The sequence below is a fragment of the Astyanax mexicanus genome, chromosome 23, assembly GCF_023375975.1.
Source record: "Astyanax mexicanus isolate ESR-SI-001 chromosome 23, AstMex3_surface, whole genome shotgun sequence".
In the NCBI taxonomy this organism is placed as follows: Eukaryota; Metazoa; Chordata; class Actinopteri; order Characiformes; family Acestrorhamphidae; genus Astyanax; species Astyanax mexicanus.
The window spans coordinates 17652198-17670377 of NC_064430.1; the positions used below are offsets into that span (position 1 = coordinate 17652198).

The 18180-nt window shown below is 38.6% G+C and overlaps 1 protein-coding gene across 1 annotated transcript in view; it reads right to left on the minus strand.

The window, feature by feature from the left end:
• The window catches only part of tmem163b (transmembrane protein 163b), an 86058-nt gene that overhangs the window by 5543 nt on the left and 62335 nt on the right, over window positions 1-18180 (minus strand). The window contains exons 5-7 of the mRNA XM_007257080.4: window positions 15752-15848; window positions 3326-3437; window positions 701-842 (exon numbers count right to left, since the gene is read on the minus strand). Of these exons, the coding sequence (XP_007257142.1) occupies window positions 701-842; window positions 3326-3437; window positions 15752-15848 (351 nt within the window). The remainder of the gene's footprint in view (window positions 1-700; window positions 843-3325; window positions 3438-15751; window positions 15849-18180) is intronic.

Here is an 18180-nt window from a genome sequence, read left to right on the forward strand (position 1 = left end):
CCCACACCTGTATAAGTTGTGAGGTGTTACCTTGTCTGGCGTTACCACCCCAGCTGACAGTGCAGTAGATGGTAATCATGTCAACTGCTGGTGTTGATTTACTGTGTTTTTCCACAAAATCTTACAGCACTTCATGCTTCACTCTGCTGACAACTTTTATGGAGATGCGGATTTCATTTTCCAGCAGGACTTGGCACATTGCCCACACCGCCAAAAGTACCAATTGGTCTTATATATTATTCTTATTTTCTGATATACTGACGTTTGGGTTTTTATTAGCTGTAAACCATTAACAGTTTTTTTTAAACAGTTAAAAAAAATAAACACTTAAAATAGATCACTCTGTGTGTAATACATCTATATAATATATGTCATATCATATCATGAAACTGAAATACTGAAATAAAGTAACTCTTTAGTGATATTCTAATTTTTTGGAGATGCATTAGTATATTCTAAAGCTGAATGTCTGTATATTCTACATGGATAAGAAATTGTTTTTGCTTTACAATATCATCACTGTATTGTTATGGTATTATATATCTTATCAATCGTGAAATTTGGATTTAAAATGATCTTCTATTTGTTAGCCGCATTAGCCTTGTGGCTTTAGTACATTCACTGAATTACTAAATAACTAAAAAATATATGAAACTAACTACACTAAAAGGAGTAAAAACAGTGTGAAAAGAAATCTCACTTGACTCCGTAGGCGAGGATGATGAGTCCGATCAGGACGCCGATGGCACCGTCCAGGTACCAGACCTGAGGGTTATGCTTAAACACCTCAGCGCTGATGAGGATGGAGAAACCCATTACTCCGCCCACCAGTGAGTTAAAACCTGCAAAACAAACAAGCAGATCAATTAAACTACTTTTCTTTATAATATGAGACTGAGGACAGTTAATAATGCGTTTAGCTCTAAGGCTCCTGCTAATGATCCTGCAGGATGCTGAATGTGTCGGAGAGGCAGTGACGGATATATAATAATGATTTTATACAGGGTGAGGTAGAAGCCTCTCAGTGCAGGTGTTGAATTTCACACTCTGCTTTGAACCAGCTTCAAATGTACCTGCAGGTGTGTGTGTGTGTGTGTGTGTGTGTGTTGGGTAGGGGGTGGCAGTGCAGAGTCAGCTGGTTCAGTAAAATCAGTCTCCGATCTGCTTTTAAGCCAGAGAAAACTGAACAGAACAAACAGCAGAGGCTAGGGCTTGGTACCATTTTAAAATTTTTAATACGATACCGATTCAATGTTTGAAATTCGGTAACAATACATTTTTCGGTACCTTTTTCTAAATTCTAACCAAAAAATACAAAACGCGATAATTATTCTCACACACCATATATATTTATTTAACAGCCTGCAGGAGTAATCTCATTCTCATACTGTCCTCATGAGAGACATGCCATACTTTTGTGTCTTGTTGGAACAAAAAGAATGAGCATGATTATTTGTGTCGCTTTATTAAGAACAAAAATAACAGCATTAATTTAACTGCATAAACTACTAATATTTTCCCTAGATGTATTACTGGATGCAGTTCATATTTTAAGAGTTCTTTAAAGAAATAGCAGCTTTAGATTGGCAAAATGAAATGATATTTATATTAATGGTGTCAATTACTTAATAATTCTGTCTTTTTTGACAAGGGGACAGTAAAAATAGTGTAGTGTGGTTTAGTTCTGGAAGACAAGATACTTTTTTCTGTATTATAATATCTCAGGGTAAAGTAAGCAGGGACAGAGTGAGAGAGAGAGAGAGAGAGAGAGAGAGACAGAGCAAGCCTGAGGGATTTCAGCACAACGACGGTGTCAACTACATGTCTGTGCGTGCTCTCTGTGCTCTCGTAATGATCGTGACTGGCGGCATCTGGCTAGAATCGTCCATGCGTATAGAAAAATTCTAGAAATCACATCCACATTCAATGCAGAAGGCCGAAGATGCATATCCCACAAATCAGTGCTGCATTCTTTAGCTTGGGACAAGAATTAAACATTTTGAATTAAGAACTAGACTTCAGGTAGTTATCTTGATGCTGCCATCTTGAAATTATATCACGATAAGTTGATTTACCAGCAAGAACAAACAGGTAAGATAGGGGGACAGATTAAATTCAAGCTGTTGCTAAATATATATATATATATATAATATTTATGCATTTTTCACATAATTAACTTTGTATAATAGGGGTGTGACGAGACACGATATTGGGTTCACGAGACCGAGACGAGATTTAAAAATACATTTTTAAAGAAAACGTCAAAAATGAAAAATTTCATTCAACTTGAGTTTTATTTGACAAAATCATATAACACAAACTTAACAGACTGGTTTCTCTCACACATTGATTCTACAAGAAACAGAAATAAGAATAAAAATAAATAAATAACTTTTCTAGGTCTTATATAGTACAAACAATAAGTGCAAATCACAAGCAGTCATATTAAGCCTATGGTTTGTGTTTTTTTCAGCGGGTGGGGGGTGTGGGAGATGCGTTTTAAAATCGTCAGCATCCTGTCATTACTTTCCCACCACGCTCCGCAAATTTATTTGGGGCTTGGATTTGGTGCCCCCTCTAGTGCAGCACCCCTATGCGTCGCATAGGCTGCATACCCCCTTTTTGCGCACTGCTCTCCACCATACTCGATCGCTACTGGGTTGCCAGATCCTGCTTAAAAAGTCCACACTTAACAGTTTTTTTTTGCCCCGCGAGACAGGTTTAATCCTGACGAGAAATATCGTCCTTTTTAATCTCGCGAGATCTCGTGCCACGAGATTTCGTCACACTCCTATTGTATAAGTTTGTATAAACTATTGTATTTTTAATAAACTACACCACTTTTAAGGTTCTTAGTGCCTTGTTTTAAATGTTTTAAATGGTCCTCGGAATTCTACCAATGAAGTGCGGAGCTACTTAGATTTTGTTAATAGTGTAAAATAGTGATTTCTTTTCATGGGCATCTTTATGCCCCTATCACTAGCGTATTGTAAGCCTGTAAAAGCTCTGTATTTCAGAATGCTGAGGGGGAGTGGAGGTGGGCTATTCTACAAAAGTTTTTACTCGATATCATGTTTCACTACAACCCAAGTTCATTTCACACTGAAATTCTCCTTTAAGAACGGTTGGTTAATAAGGTCTATTGTTTTCTGTTGTATAAAGGCACTGATTTAGAGATTCAGACATAGGAGGTTTTCTTATGACAGCATGTAGCAACAATGTAGATCACCCCTTCTCCTGTCGCTATTGGTCAGCTGCAAAGGGGGAGGGGCTACAGGCAGAGAGAGGGGAAAAGCCCTGTCTGGCCATTTCCACAGCAACATACCATCAGTGATGAGGGCTCTGCTGGTCAGGACTCGCCCCAACATGAACTTCAGCACGGCCAGTATCACACACACCACACCGCTGATCACCGACACACTGTAGAGAAAATCATCCTGAGAGAGAGAGAGACAGATGGATGATGACAGAAGGGTGGAGAGAGTGTGAAAGAGAGCAAGTTGAAAGATGAGAGATGGAGAGATGGAGAGAGAAAGGATGAGAGTTGCATTCTTGGTCTGAGCAGAATCATTAATATTGCATACTGGCCTTGTAGGCATGAAAAACCGCAGAGCTGCAAGGTTACCTCCATCAAACACAGCGCTTCTCTCCCTCTCTTTCTACCTCTCTTTCCCTCTTTCTTCTCTTCTCATCTCTCTATTTCTTTTATTTTCTTTTTACTGTATTTAACACTGTATCTCTACTCTATTCAGTTTTTATAACTCCTCTCTCTTAGTCATTTTTCATTGTCATTATCCCATTATCTCATTATTCTGTCTTTCACCTTCTCCATTTCATTTTCTTTTTCTTTTACCTTCTGTCTTTCCCTTTGTCTTTAACTTTAAATCTTTTATTCCTCTGTTCTTGCCCCTCATTCTTCTGTCTTTCCTCTTTTCTTTATTGTTTTCTTTCCCCCTCTCTGTTTTATAATATTATGTTTTACTTGTCTACCTCACGCTTCTGTTTTTCATCTCTAGTTCTGATTGTTCTCTTTCTCTCTCTTTCAGATTGATCTCATTATTATCTCTCTCATTCTTCTTTTTTCAGATTGATCTCATTCTTATCTCTCATTCTTCTTTCTTTACCCCTCTCTATCTCTCATTCTTCTCTTTACCTCTCTCTCATTCTTCTGTTTTCCTACTGTCTAACTATCTCGTTCTTCTTTCTTTACCTCTCTCTCTCATTCTTCTGTTTTCCCACTCTCCAACTATCTCATTCTTCTCTTCACCTCTCTTTCTCTCATTCTTCTGTTTTCCTACTGTCTAACTATCTCATTCTAATCTTAACCTCATACTTCTCTCTCTCATTCTTCTGTTTTCCTACTCTCTAACTATGTCATTCTTCTCTTTACCTCTCTTTCTCTCATTCTTCTGTTTTCCTACTGTCTAACTATCTCATTCTAATCTTAACCTCATACTTCTCTCTCTCATTCTTCTGTTTTCCTACTCTCTAACTATGTCATTCTTCTCTTTACCTCTCTTTCTCTCATTCTTCTGTTTTCCTACTGTCTAACTATCTCATTCTAATCTTAACCTCATACTTCTCTCTCTCATTCTTCTGTTTTCCTACTCTCTAACTATGTCATTCTTCTCTTTACCTCTCTTTCTCTCATTCTTCTGTTTTCCTACTGTCTAACTATCTCATTCTAATCTTAACCTCATTCTTCTCTCTCATTCTTCTGTTTTCCTACTGTCTAACTATCTCATTCTTCTCTTTACCTTATCTCATTCTTCCGTTTTTTTCTTCTGTCTAACTCTTATTCTACTGTCTTTACCTCTCTCTGTCTCATTCTTGTTTTTTTTTTCTTGTCTCTCATTTTTTTCTTCTTATTCTTATGTTTTGTATTCTATCTATCTTATTCTTCTGTCTTTCCCCCCTCTCTGTCTCACTCTTTAGTTTTTCCTTGTGTCTGATTCTCTTATTATTCTGTCTTTACCCCTCCCTAACGCATCTCATTATTTTTTGTCATCACTTTTCCTTTTCTCTTTCTCATTTATTTGCCATGTCATCCTCACGCTGTATCTTAGACTTCTATCTGTATCTCTTTTTATCCTGTTTTACTGTTTTTTTCCCCCTATTGTTTTTGATAAATCTGTATTCTTGCTTCTGTTTCTGTATTGCTCTTTCTCTCTTTCTCTCTCTATCTTTATCTTTCTCTCTTTTACACACACACACACCACAACAACCAAAACATATCAATTTGTTTTTCTCAAGCACAGCCGTGTGATGCATCTGCAGCTCTGATAAACACATCAATTTTAATGGTGCCGAGGTCAAGAAACCTGAAAATAGAAAGCCAGCAGCCTTGATTTGTGACTCCTAAAGAGTAAAAAATGACACAGGCCATCCTTTAAGTACCCACACACACATTTTAACACACACATCTTTCTCTCTCACTCTCTTTTTCTCTCTACCCACCCCAGGCACCCTTCTGTATTCTCTTTTTCCTGCATTTATGGGGTATTTCCTTTCATACCTGCTGTTATCTGTGTGAAGTAATCTAATCATAAACGGACCGTGATGCATTTGGCTGTTTACACCTGCCATCTCCTCCTGTCTCAAATGCAGCTCATGTTTTGACTGATCACGTCAGTCTCTTACAGTATTTGCTGTCAGGCAGAAAGGTCCTGAGAGTCCTTGGTTGTGTTTAGGGCTAAAACAAAAACACGCTAATATCTAACACTTACTTAACTTATAAACAACTACTAGGGTAGTGTACCTCTTGGTGAGAGATCTTTGACTGTTAGAAATGCTTATATGATGCTTCTATGACACGCCTCTTATGGCATAGAGCTCTGAAAGAAATTAAGAGACCACTTCAGTTTCTGAATCAGTTTTTCTGATTTTGCTATTTATAGGTTAATGTTTTAGTAAAATGAACATTGTTGTTTTATTCTATAAACTACAGACATTTCTCTCAAATTTAAAATAAAAATATGGTAATTTATTTGCAGAAAATGAGAAATGGCTGAAATAACAAAAAAGATGCAGAGCTTTCAGACCTCAAATAATGCAAAGAAAACAAGTTCATATTCATAATAAAGTTTTAAGAGTTCATAAATTAATATTTGGTGGAATAACCCTGTTTTTTAAATCAAAGTCTTCATGCATCTTTGCTTGTTCTCCTCCACCAGTCTTACACACTGTTTTTGGATAACTTCATGCCTTTACTCCTGGTGCAAAAAATTTAAGCAGTTCAGTTTGGTTTGATGGCTTGTGATCATCCATCTTCCTCTTGATTATATTCCAGAGTTTTTCAGTTTGGTAAAATCAAAGAAACTCATCATTTTTAAGTGGTCTCTCTTTTTTTTCCAAAGCTTCTAACTTCCATGGTCTGCCTGGTCTCCATATGTATCACCAATCCAGCATTTACAGTATAGGATGGTGCTGTAGAGAAGACCCACACAGTCCACTGACTTGAGCATCACTGAAAATCTGTGAGCAGATCTTAGACATGCTGAGCAGTGTGACAGTCTTTAGCATCTCAAAAATAGAAGTGTTCCTCTGCAAGACATGTTGGTGCTCATAACAAGTACTATATGTTAATCCATCAATTCCCAATTCTTAAATTAAACCCAGGCGCTCCAGCTTAAACAGATAAACCCCTCCTCCTCCTCCTCCTCCTCCTCCTTCTTCTTCAGTCTGCTTAAACCCAGCTAACACATTCAAATGCACCCCTAAATCCCAGAAACGATCCCTGTGTGACACCGCTGACAGTTTTGCTGCTCCAGCTCAATATCTCAGCGATATCTCATGGAAATGCAGAGATGATGATAATAATAATAATAAGCCATCTTTACAGTGCTGCTCTGAGAAGGATAACACGCTTTACAAGCCAGCGTTCAACACGTACGCTCTTATCAGGAGTGATTTACAAGAGCCGCAGACAGCAGATGGCTCAGTGAGACAAGTACGGAGAGAAATGACTCCATGCAGGCATCCATCGCCTTCAGACAAGAGCTTTTAGCAGGACAGTGCTAATGCAGGAATAACTGCAGGAGAAAGTAAAGAGCAACGTCTAATTAGAAACCGCGTTAAAGCTAGAGTGAGACTTCTCAACAATATAACTCACTCAGCATTTTTTTACAGGACTGTAAATGCGTGGACAGCACTGTGCTCTTAAAAATGAAGCCACCACAGATCTAGCTCCTCTTCTGGCTGTGTGCAGTATGATGTGTAGCTTTGCCCATTGACAAATGACAAAACGGCCTATTTTACATCAAATATTCTCCTCTAAAATTTCTTTTTTTCATGTCCAGTGTTTAATTCCATCAGTTCCCATGTGTTAATAGTGTATATTTTAATTATATTTTTTTTATTAACCTCCAGAAATCTTCTACACCAAAAACCTTTATTCTCTCCCCGAATCCGACCCGAGGCCCAACCTGAACTCAGGCCGGGTCAGGCCAAGATATCCCACCACTTTTCTTTGGGCCTGAAATTTTTATCATATTAGAGTAGATGGGAAGATCGGTCTATGCTTCTTCAGTGTTGCAATTTTAATTAACATCATTCTGAACAGATTTCGCTCATTTAAACAGCCCGAAAATGTTGTAAAAAGCTAAGTTTTAACACTCAACTTACAAAAAAAAAAGTCTGGTTTAGTTCGGGCTCTGGCTCAAAAGAACAGTCTATGGATCAGGCTCTGTTTTTTTAATGCCGTTTTTATTTTATATAAACATATAGCATTATAATTACTAGATAGTAAAGTAACAAATCAGACTGTGTTTTAAAAAAAATGTTACACAAAAATGTTCTAATTGTTATAGGTGAGCACTGCACACACGCCAACTTCTCCACTTCTGGGCTCACAGTGCTGCTTGAAGCCAGGCCAACAAAATAGAGCCTTCTGAAATAAGGACAAAAATGACATCAGGTGAGCTAACTTTGGCCCAATGTGAAAGAAAGTCAGAGATTTGGAGCTACTTCAAGTTTTAGTTCTGTGTTAGTTTTTTGTTCTGTGCTTAGGATATATGCTTAAACAAAATAAAAAAAATGTTTGTTCAGAAAGCGTTTTATATTCTTAAACATTGTTAATTATTTTAGAGTAGAGAAAAGTCATTGTAAATTACAGGGGTTGGACAATAAAACTGAAAGACCTGGTTTTAGACCACAATAATTTATTGACCTTACGGACAGTTCTGGTGGAAACAGGAGAGTTGAGGTGCACATTGAATTCTGCCGTGATTTGATCAGCCGTGGTTTTATGTTTTTTGGATACAATCTGGGTTAGCACCCGAACATCCCTTTCAGACAGCTTCCTCTTACAGCGTCCACAGTTAATCCTGTTGGATGTGGTTGGTACTTCTTGGTGGTATGCTGACATTACCCTGGATACTGTGGCTCTTGATACATCACAAAGACTTGCTGTCTTGGTCACAGATGCGGCAGCAAGACGTGCACCAACAATTTGTCCTCTTTTGAACTCTGGTATGTCACCCATAATGTTGTGTGCATTGCAATGTTTTGAGCAAAACTGTGCTCTTACCCTGCTAATTGAACCTTCACACTCGGCTCTTACTGTTGCAATGTGTAATTAATGAAGATTGGCCACCAGGCTGCTCCAATTTAGCCATGAAACCTCCCACACTAAAATGACAGGTGTTTCAGTTTCATTTAGATTCCATTAGATTCCTTTATTATACATTATTATTTATAACCACTGGCTGAGCTCTTATTCACCCTCCACTCTAACACCAGGAGGGTGATTAACACCTCACTACTACTGGAACTGCCACAAGTTAATTAAACAAACACTAACACTTCTACACACACGTCACCCCACAACACAACATAAAACCCCATAATTAACCACAACAAACAAAAAAGATGGCTTCTGTGCATGCTGAGAGCTCCTTCATGAGCTCTTAAGCCCCCTCCCATAAAAAAAAAAACATCCATTTTGATGCCCTGCCACATTTGTCGACCCCACAGTCTGTGTGTGTGTGTGTGTGTGTGTGTGTGTGTGTGTGTGTGTGTGTACATCAGAGGCTTCAGACCTATTTAACTCTGCTTTGAGGTTCAGACAGGGACAGGCACAGATCCCCCAAATCAGTTTTCTGGCCCAGTATACTGCAGCTTACTGGTCATCCAGCTGATCATTAATAATCAGTGCTCTCTCACACACACACACACACACACACACACACACACAGCGGCAGACACATCAGTCTCCACCCGCCACCACAAGCACACACCCCGAGCGCAGTGCCGCACACTCTTCTGTGGGAGTGGCCTTATTAATATTTTATTACTGAAGCAGGGTTAGGCTGAGTGTGTGTGTGTGTGAGCGGCAGCCAGTTTGAGGGTGTGTGTGTGTGTGTGTGTCTGGAAGTGAGACTGAGGGTGTGTGTGTGTGTGTGTGTGAGATCAGCAGCAGATGAAGGCAGTAGAGAAATATCAGATCTATTTTTAGAGAGTGCTTGTATGCGCCAAACTAGGCTTTACAGACCAGAGCAGAGCTGAATCCTCCTGAGAGCAGCCAGAGTACTGATTAAACACACACACTCCCCCACCCTGTCACTCTATCTATCTATCTATCTATCTATCTATCTATCTATCTATCTATCTATCTATCTATCTATCTATCTATCTATCTGTCTATCTGTCTATCTGTCTATCTGTCTATCTATTCATATATCTGTCCGTCCATCCATCCATCTATCTATCTCTCTGTCTATTTGTCTTGCTGTCTGTCTGTCTATTTGAGTATCTATCTATCTATCTATCTATCTATCTATCTATCTATCTATCTATCTATCTATCTATCTATCTATCATTAACACTATCTATCATTAACAGTGTCTATCTATCTATCTATCTATCTATCTATCTATCTATCTATCTATCTATCTATCTATCTATCTATCTATCTATCTATCTATCTATCTATCTATCTATCTATCTATTATAAGTATTCTGTGGTCTGTCTGTCTGTCTGTGGTGTATCATATAATTGTGAAGTGGAATTAAAATTATACATGAAAATTAAATTAAATTAATAAAAATCTAAAAAGTGTGACCTGCTGCTGGAGAAAAGCATTGTCACTGAATGATGCTGCCACCACTGTTAAGAGTTATAAACAGTGCTACTTTTTATTTTATTTTATTGAGGGGTTTCAGAGTAAAGGTGACTAAATTATTTTGCATGTCACCCTTTTCAGATTTTTAAATTTGATTAAAATTTTGAAAACCATGCATCATTTTCATCCCACTTCACGATGATGTTTGTGGTTGAAAGGTGACAAAATGTGAAAAAGTTCAAGGGCTATGAATAATTTTGGAAGCCACTTAATCTGTGTGTCTGATTATCTGTCTGTCTGTCTGTCTGTTCTTCTATCTGTTTAATTGCGGCACTGTGTATTTATGTATCTTATTATCACATCTAGTTATTATCCAATTATATTATCTATCTCTCTATCTGTCCATCCATCCATCTATCTATCCGTCACTCTCACTGTAGTGGATCAGTGTGGTGTGTCCTCAGAGACAGTAGCAATGTGAGGAAGAGGATGAAGTGGGATTGAGCATTGGGGGTTTGGGGTTTTGGGGGTGGGGGTTAGTACTGGCTCATGGATATCTGCGGCGCTCTTTCCCCTCCACACGTTGCCAAGCAGCCCTGATTGCCTGGCAACAGCAGAGTGAGACTATTCCCATCATGCACACACACACACACACACACACACACACACACACACACACACACACACACACGCCGGTCCCTGGCTTCACACCTCTCCCGTTCCTCCCGTTGCTTCGTCTCACTTCACACCACAGCTGTGCAGCATTCTCCACTTCATTACTGAAGATACACTACCTTCCCAAATCTCTGTTCTGTTCTGCTCCTTCATTCAGCGGTAATGGGTGACCGATCTGGAGCTGAACATCTAAACATCTGCTGTGATCATACTGGAACTTAAAGACACAAGAAGTACGAAAAGATGGGACACTGGATCTTGCCACAAGAGGGCACTAAAGTGCTGCCCTATAAAAAGGCTCTCAAGAGGAAACATTTAGGTTGTGTACCTCTTGGTGAGAGATCACTGACAAACACACATGCCTCCGAGACACAGTTGAAGACACCTTGCAAAGTGGCACATCATTGGACTGAGAGAAGCCTCATGGGCAAGTGCTTCAATTCTGTCTTAGTTGTGGATCAACACACTGCCCCAAATGCTAGTGTGATGATCTGGAGAGCCATTGCATATAATAGTCAGTCACCACCATAGACTGTGTACAGCTGGACAGAGCATCGTCTCTCAAAAGTGAAGCCGCCACAGGTCGGAAGCCCCCTGCTGTTGGGTTGCAGAAAGCTGTGTAACCCCACCCATCCCCATAGGTTTCAATGGCAAAACAGACAACTTTCAATCACGTTTTGTTTTTTTTGAATATACTGTAATTCTACCTCCATTATTTAAATGCAGCAGCTAGTGTAACCTCTGCTTATATTGTCATGTTATTCAGCTCTATATTTAAAAAGGTGTGGTTATTGTAAAAGGGCTGGGTTACACCTAGCCGGGGTGGGACCAATGACTGTATGGGTGGGACCATAGACTGTGTGAGCTCTGTGGAGGCAGCCCTCAGGGGCGGGGTTATTCAAATGAGTAGGCTGTCTCTCCACAGTCTTTCTCCCTCCTCTGGTCTCTACTGCACAGACTCGGATTTCTGGATCGCCAATATGGAGGAAGATTTTGGCTTCATTTTCACTGAATGGATGGAAACGGCGACACGGCATCCATCTTTTTTTTTTACAGTCTCTGGTCACCACTATTAGCGATATTGAACAGAATATCCAGTGGCCTCATGTGTTGCCTCTAATATCAAGGCTTCCCAATAATGTCTCCACCACAATACAACACTTATGTGGCATTGACCTGTCTCCAGTTGTGAAAATATACAAATGTGCAGGATCTACAGGCACAGCTGTATCATCTGTGGGTGAATGTGCTGCAGGATGCCATACGAAACCTGTATCTCATTTTGCTTCCAGGCTAGAAGTTCACCAACAGGGTACTAGAGCCTCCTTTCACAGTCCTTTGTAGAGTTTTCCCTCAATAAACTTCTCTTTTCACTCTAATATTCAGAAATGCATTCACCCATAGAAAATGTAATTCTCTTCCAACTATTCTGTATTTTTTCTTTATGAGCATATCAAGACCAATGTTGAAATCTGACCCAAACTCTAACATCGGCTCACACCGATATGTCCATGTCTTAAACCCTTAGGCTCCAGGCTTTCTAAGAAAGAAAGGAGGTCATGGATCACTTTCACTTTTCCAGGGTCAGATTATCACTCAAATATCAAAAACGTAGCTTAGTTAAATGTATGTTTTTACATTTAAACTATTAAACAGAACAAAACTTTCACCTCAGCAGCTGAATATTAAAGTCAGAACTTCTGCAAAGTGTTAAGTGCAGCCTGTGACCTCCAGTAATCAGTGTCAAGACATACATCCATAAAGGTTCAAGAATTTATTTGTTTTAACTTCTTCAGTTTGTGTGTGTCAGAACCTTTGGGATGACCCTGCGGATCTGAGAGATCAAAGCATTTAAATAAAAGAAAAGCACAAATAAGGGGCCTTGAGTCATGACTTTAAGGTCAAGAGTTTTATGCAAGCTTTTCCTTTAGTTTTATGTACCTTTAAAAACCAAGCTGCTTATTAGATTCTGTGGCTTATTTATAAAACGTAACACTTCTAAAGTTCCAATTAGGACATTTGAACTAGAATTTTAACTGCCTCCACAAGTCGGAACCAATCAGAATGCCTTTTTTAGCTGGGGGTGGGACAATAGAGAATCAAACTCAGAGGAACAACCAATCAGAGTGTCCATTTCAGCAAGTGGAAGGACAATGGAGAGTTAAACTCAGAGGAACAACCAATCAGAGTCTCTATTTCAACTGGAGGTGGGGCAATGAAGAGTCATAATCAGTGGCACAACCAATTAGAGTGTCTATTTGTCTAGCTGGGGTGGGATAATAAGAAGTCAAACTCAGAGGCAGCACCAAACAGAATCTCTGTTCCAGCAAGATGTAGGACAATGGCAAGTCAAACTCAGATCCACAACCAATCAGAATCTCAATTTTTCTAGGGGTGGGACAATAGAAAGTCAAACTCAAAGAAACAACTGATCATAATCTCTATATGAGCTGGGGGTGGGAAAGTCAAACTAACAGGCAGCCCCAATCAGAATCTCTGTTTCAGCAGGGGTGGGACAAAGCGTCAAACTCAGAGGAACAACCAATCAGAGTCTCTATTTTAACTGGAGGTGGGCCAATGGAGAGCCATACTCAGAGGCAGCACCAATCAGAATTTCTATATAAGCCGATGGTGAGACAATACACAGTTAAATTCAGAGGAAGCACCAATCAGAATATCTACTTCAGCTCAGGATGGGACAATAGAGAGTCAAATTAACAGGCAGCACCAATCAGAATTCAGAGCTCAGTAGCTCTTTTACCCATAGTAAAACCAAAGAAATGAAGGAGTGAAGTTTCTGACTGTGTGTACTCTCTATCTCTCACTCTGTGACTGAACATAACCTGGAATCGGATTCATCTGTTCTGAAAGAAGATCGCATCACACCCGCCCAGTTTAAAATGATTCTGCTGCATGCTCGATGCAATTACCCATTCTCACCAGAGAGGACCCGAAATCCCCCAAATCCACAGACTTACGGAAATCTGATTTAAAAGCATGGTAATGAGCAATTGAACAGAACAACACAAGTCTTTATTTAGAGCAGAATCTGTGTCTCTGTATCTATTATTCTTTGGATGATTTTAAGTACATTCTGTAGAGTCTGGATGTTGAGTATGTGTGTGTAAGTGTGAGTGGGTGCATTGGATTTCTTTTTCTCAGGAGAGTCTCAGAAGCAGGATACACACTGAAAGGAGGCCAGACAGTGCTGAGAAAACGAGCGGAAGCAGCCAGCAAATCTGACTCACACATTCTGCCACACTTGGTCAGAGTACCTCTCTGGAAGCAGCCCTTTACACTGATCTGAGAGTAAATTCACTGTTGCCTGAGAACATACTACTTGCTACTCTCTTTTTTTTTTTTTTTTTTTTACAGTGGTGCTTATATATCTATATGTTTGTGAACCCTTTAGAAAATTCTATATTGCTGCCTAATTCTGATTTAAAACATCATAGTCCTAAACGTAGATAAACAGAAGTATGCATGAGATTAATTTGGAATCAGTAACGCATTTATTTTTTTAAATGCAAGTTAATTCCACCACCAAAAGTTTTACCCCACCTTCCGCTTTAATCTGCCCCGCCCCCGCCCAACGCACAGATTTCTTTTCCTGGAGCCGTTCGGTTGTGGTAAGAACTTGATCTGGTCTCGATCTGACCCAGCTCTCAAAAATACTTCTTGTTAATTGAGCTAAACTGCTGATAAGGCTCAGTTTAATCTGATATATTTGCCAGATAATATGATCAAACTGCTATGATCAAATGCTGTCTCTGCTGCTCCATGCTGTTTACACAGTAAGAGCACAGTATGTGCAGCATTCACTGCTTGCAGCTGCGTCCCACTGAAAACACTGTGAAAATACGCGCTGGGAAACAGAATCTTCTTGCTATATTTACTTTCTTGCTCCCACGCCAGACAGCTCAGACCAATCACATGAGCATTTTGGTGCATTTAGGTTTATGTCTGTGTGAAACCAAATCAAACAGAGGGAGAAAATGCTCTAAATAAACAAACGCATCAATTGATCCGGACCATAGAAACCAACTACAGTTGTGAAAATGTCTTTTTTATACTCAGCAAATTAGGCTCTAATTCAGAAATCCTTACAAACAAGCTGAGATGTTTATAATAAAGTAAAAAAAGTTTCCTCTATCTAATTTATCATGCATTCTTTATTCCAGCACCTAAAACATACAAGTATATACTAGTATTTTAATTAAATCCACTAATATAAATATAATTTAATTTTACATTTCTTACATTCATTCTTATTATTTACATTAAAATATCCTCTATAAAAATTTGTGTTTTAAGAAGAACAAATGTGATTAATCACAGTTAATCACAGAATATTGTTGTGATTAATCGAATAAAATATTTTAATCAATTGAAACCCCTACTAATTATATATCTTCATGTAATATAAATCTTAAAAGCAATTTCCAGTAATTAAAAAAAAAAAAATTAATTCAGTCCACAACAACTTACAACAGAAGGGTAAAGCACCACATTCTTTACCAGCCACAAATGAACACATTTTTATCTGACATACAGCTCTGGAAAAAAAAATAAGAGACCACATAAAAATTACGAGTTTCTTTGATTTTACCAAATTGAAAACCTCTGGAATATAATCAAGAGGAAGATGGATCATCACAAGCCATCAAACCAAGATGAACTGCTTACGTTTCTGCACCAGGAGTGGAATAAAGTTATCCAAAAGCAGTGTGTAAGACTGGTGGAGGAGAACATGATGCCAAGATGCATGAAAACTGTGATTAAAAACCAGGGTTATTCCACCAAATATTGATTTCTGAACTCTTAAAACTCTAAAAATCTTTATTTGGAATTTGGGAGGAATGTTGTCTGTAGTTTATAGAATAAAACAACAATGTTCATTTTACTCAAACATATACCTATAAATAACAAAATCAGAGAAACCGATTCAGAAACTGAAGTGCTCTCTTAATTTGTTCAGAGCTGTATAATAATAAGTGATATATATGATTTCTTACCACTTCAGGCAGTACTCTGGTGGCGAGGGCATGGATGGCTTTCACCAGGATGGTTATAGCGGAGAGGATGAACACCACCCCCAGAATAACACATGCTCTGAAGGAAACACACAAACGCAACAAAAAAAGTTAATCAAAGCACAACAAAAGGTCAGCATCATGAGCCTGAAATAAAAGTGTAGAACAGAACACTCCATCTGTTTTTCCGTATGCTGAGTTTTACAGATCATTAAATCATAACCGATCACAGCCCAGCAACTAGCTTTTATCTACAGATTTAGATACTAAATAAATGAAAGCATTTCCTCCCACTCCTGCGCAGATGAATGTTGCAGTGTATTATGATTTAATGTGGAGTTTAAGTCAGTCAACATAAATATAAATAACCTCTCATTCACATGCTGGGAGGCTGGTAATTAACTTGTAGTTTCTGAGGCTGAATTTATCCTGTGCAACAGAGGAAACTCTTGACCTTTCTTTCCTGATGAGAGCCAGTTTCATCATAACATTTTGATGGTACTTGCGACTGCTATTGAGTTCTTTACATTTTTCTGATTAATTCACAGGTTGACCGACCTGTTCTTGGATTAGAACATTACTTAAATAGGTCTATTCACTGTTTTCACCAACTCTACCTCTTCACAACTTTACAACTGATGCTCTCAAACACATTAAGAGACAAGAAATTCAAGTAATTAACTCTTGACAAGTTCAGCACAGCTGTTAACTGCAGTATCTTACATTTATCTTAAAATACCCTATATTAACTGTTAAAATATGTATACCTAAGCTTTTATTTGAATAATCAGCACCTAACTATATGTAAATCGCTTTCTTTTTTTGAACACAGGTTTCTCGGACCACGTCTTTGCCTGCACTGGCCATATGAAAAACAGTGTTTCTGCACTGTGCCTACTGGATCTCTGGGCTTTCAGTGGCTTACAGTGCGAAAGATTTTGTCCTGTGTGGGCATCCATAAATTGTGTACGTCAGAATACCATGGCAGCATCCTTGTTCACTTAAAATTGAAAGCACATCTTTTACGCACAGAATTACAGCTTGTTAGCGATCCTAAAATATTGTTTTATGTCGAGGATGAAGTGTCTAAGGCAGAAGATGATGTGTTTTATATAGAAATGCTGCTGCTAAAACAATGCTAACAGTACAAGAAAGACTATGACTTAATATAAATCATCGTCATGCATTCGACTAAACAACAACATGCTTTTGTTATTTTGCTATTCTCAGTAAAAAAAAAAATATTCGGTTGCCAAATATTCGGTTCATTCTTTATGAAGGCTAAGTTCAAGCATAGGCTAATTTTCTAGAAGCATCTATTCTTGTGAGGGTGAAGTTTAAGTGTTCTTCTTCAGGCAGAAGATGACATGTTATGAATTTCCTTGACACGATTGGCAGAAGAGGCTGGAAATAAGAGTACAGGCGATAATAGGGGCCGGTTCGTTAGCGAGCTACCTATCAAGCCAGCTACTACTTTCTTTCATGCTCCTTTTTTTTTTTTTAGAACCACAATGCTTGAGGATATAAATGAAGTATGGTGGGAATCAAACGTTCACAGAGCACAGGGTATGGACCTTGTACCCCCATGTCTGTGAGTGGTCATGTCGCTTCACTGAATCATAGTTCATAATTGTCTCTAGCCACATGTCGCTAAATCACGGCTGCAGATTGCGGCCTTATATAGTCGCTTGTTGTTCTGTCACTTGCCAGTTCTGCTGCTTGATGCAGTGATGAAAACAATGCTAGCGTTACAAAGAACACTTTTTAATATGACTTAAAATAAATCTCTTATGTCTCTGAGTACATTTTTTTAAATTATTTAATGTTTTCACTAATTCGACTAAAAAACAACATGTTTTTTTTTTGTGCTATCCTCACATGAAAATATTTTCGGTTGCCAAATCTCGGTTCAGTTTGGTTCATTCTTTATGTTAATAAGTTTAAGCATAGCCTATGTAGCCAGTTTTTAATTTCTACACACATTTATTCTTGTTTATTGTTAATATTGAATGTGGAAGGAATTTTCACTTCCTGAAGCTTTTTTTTTTTTTTTAAATCCTCTCTGTCACCCTCTCCATTAAACACATGCCTGTACTGACTGGTGACTCGGGAATGAGCATGAATTTAAATACATGTTCAAGATCCCACAGTGGCAGGCAGGGAGCAATCCCATGGGTTTATCTGTGACCTTTCAAGTGTGATGATCTATGGCTAGCTCATTCAGCCAGACAGCACAAAACCACAGCGGACTGCACGGGTGAAACAATAGCGGTGAGGCAGACTGCGAGTGCAGCGGGTCTTTATTAGACCTAAACCCTGTACCCATCAGCACCTACAGCCAGCTATAATACACACTGCAAACCTGGAAAGGTTTAATTTACTAAATTATTTGGAAAAAAAAAAAGTTTTTT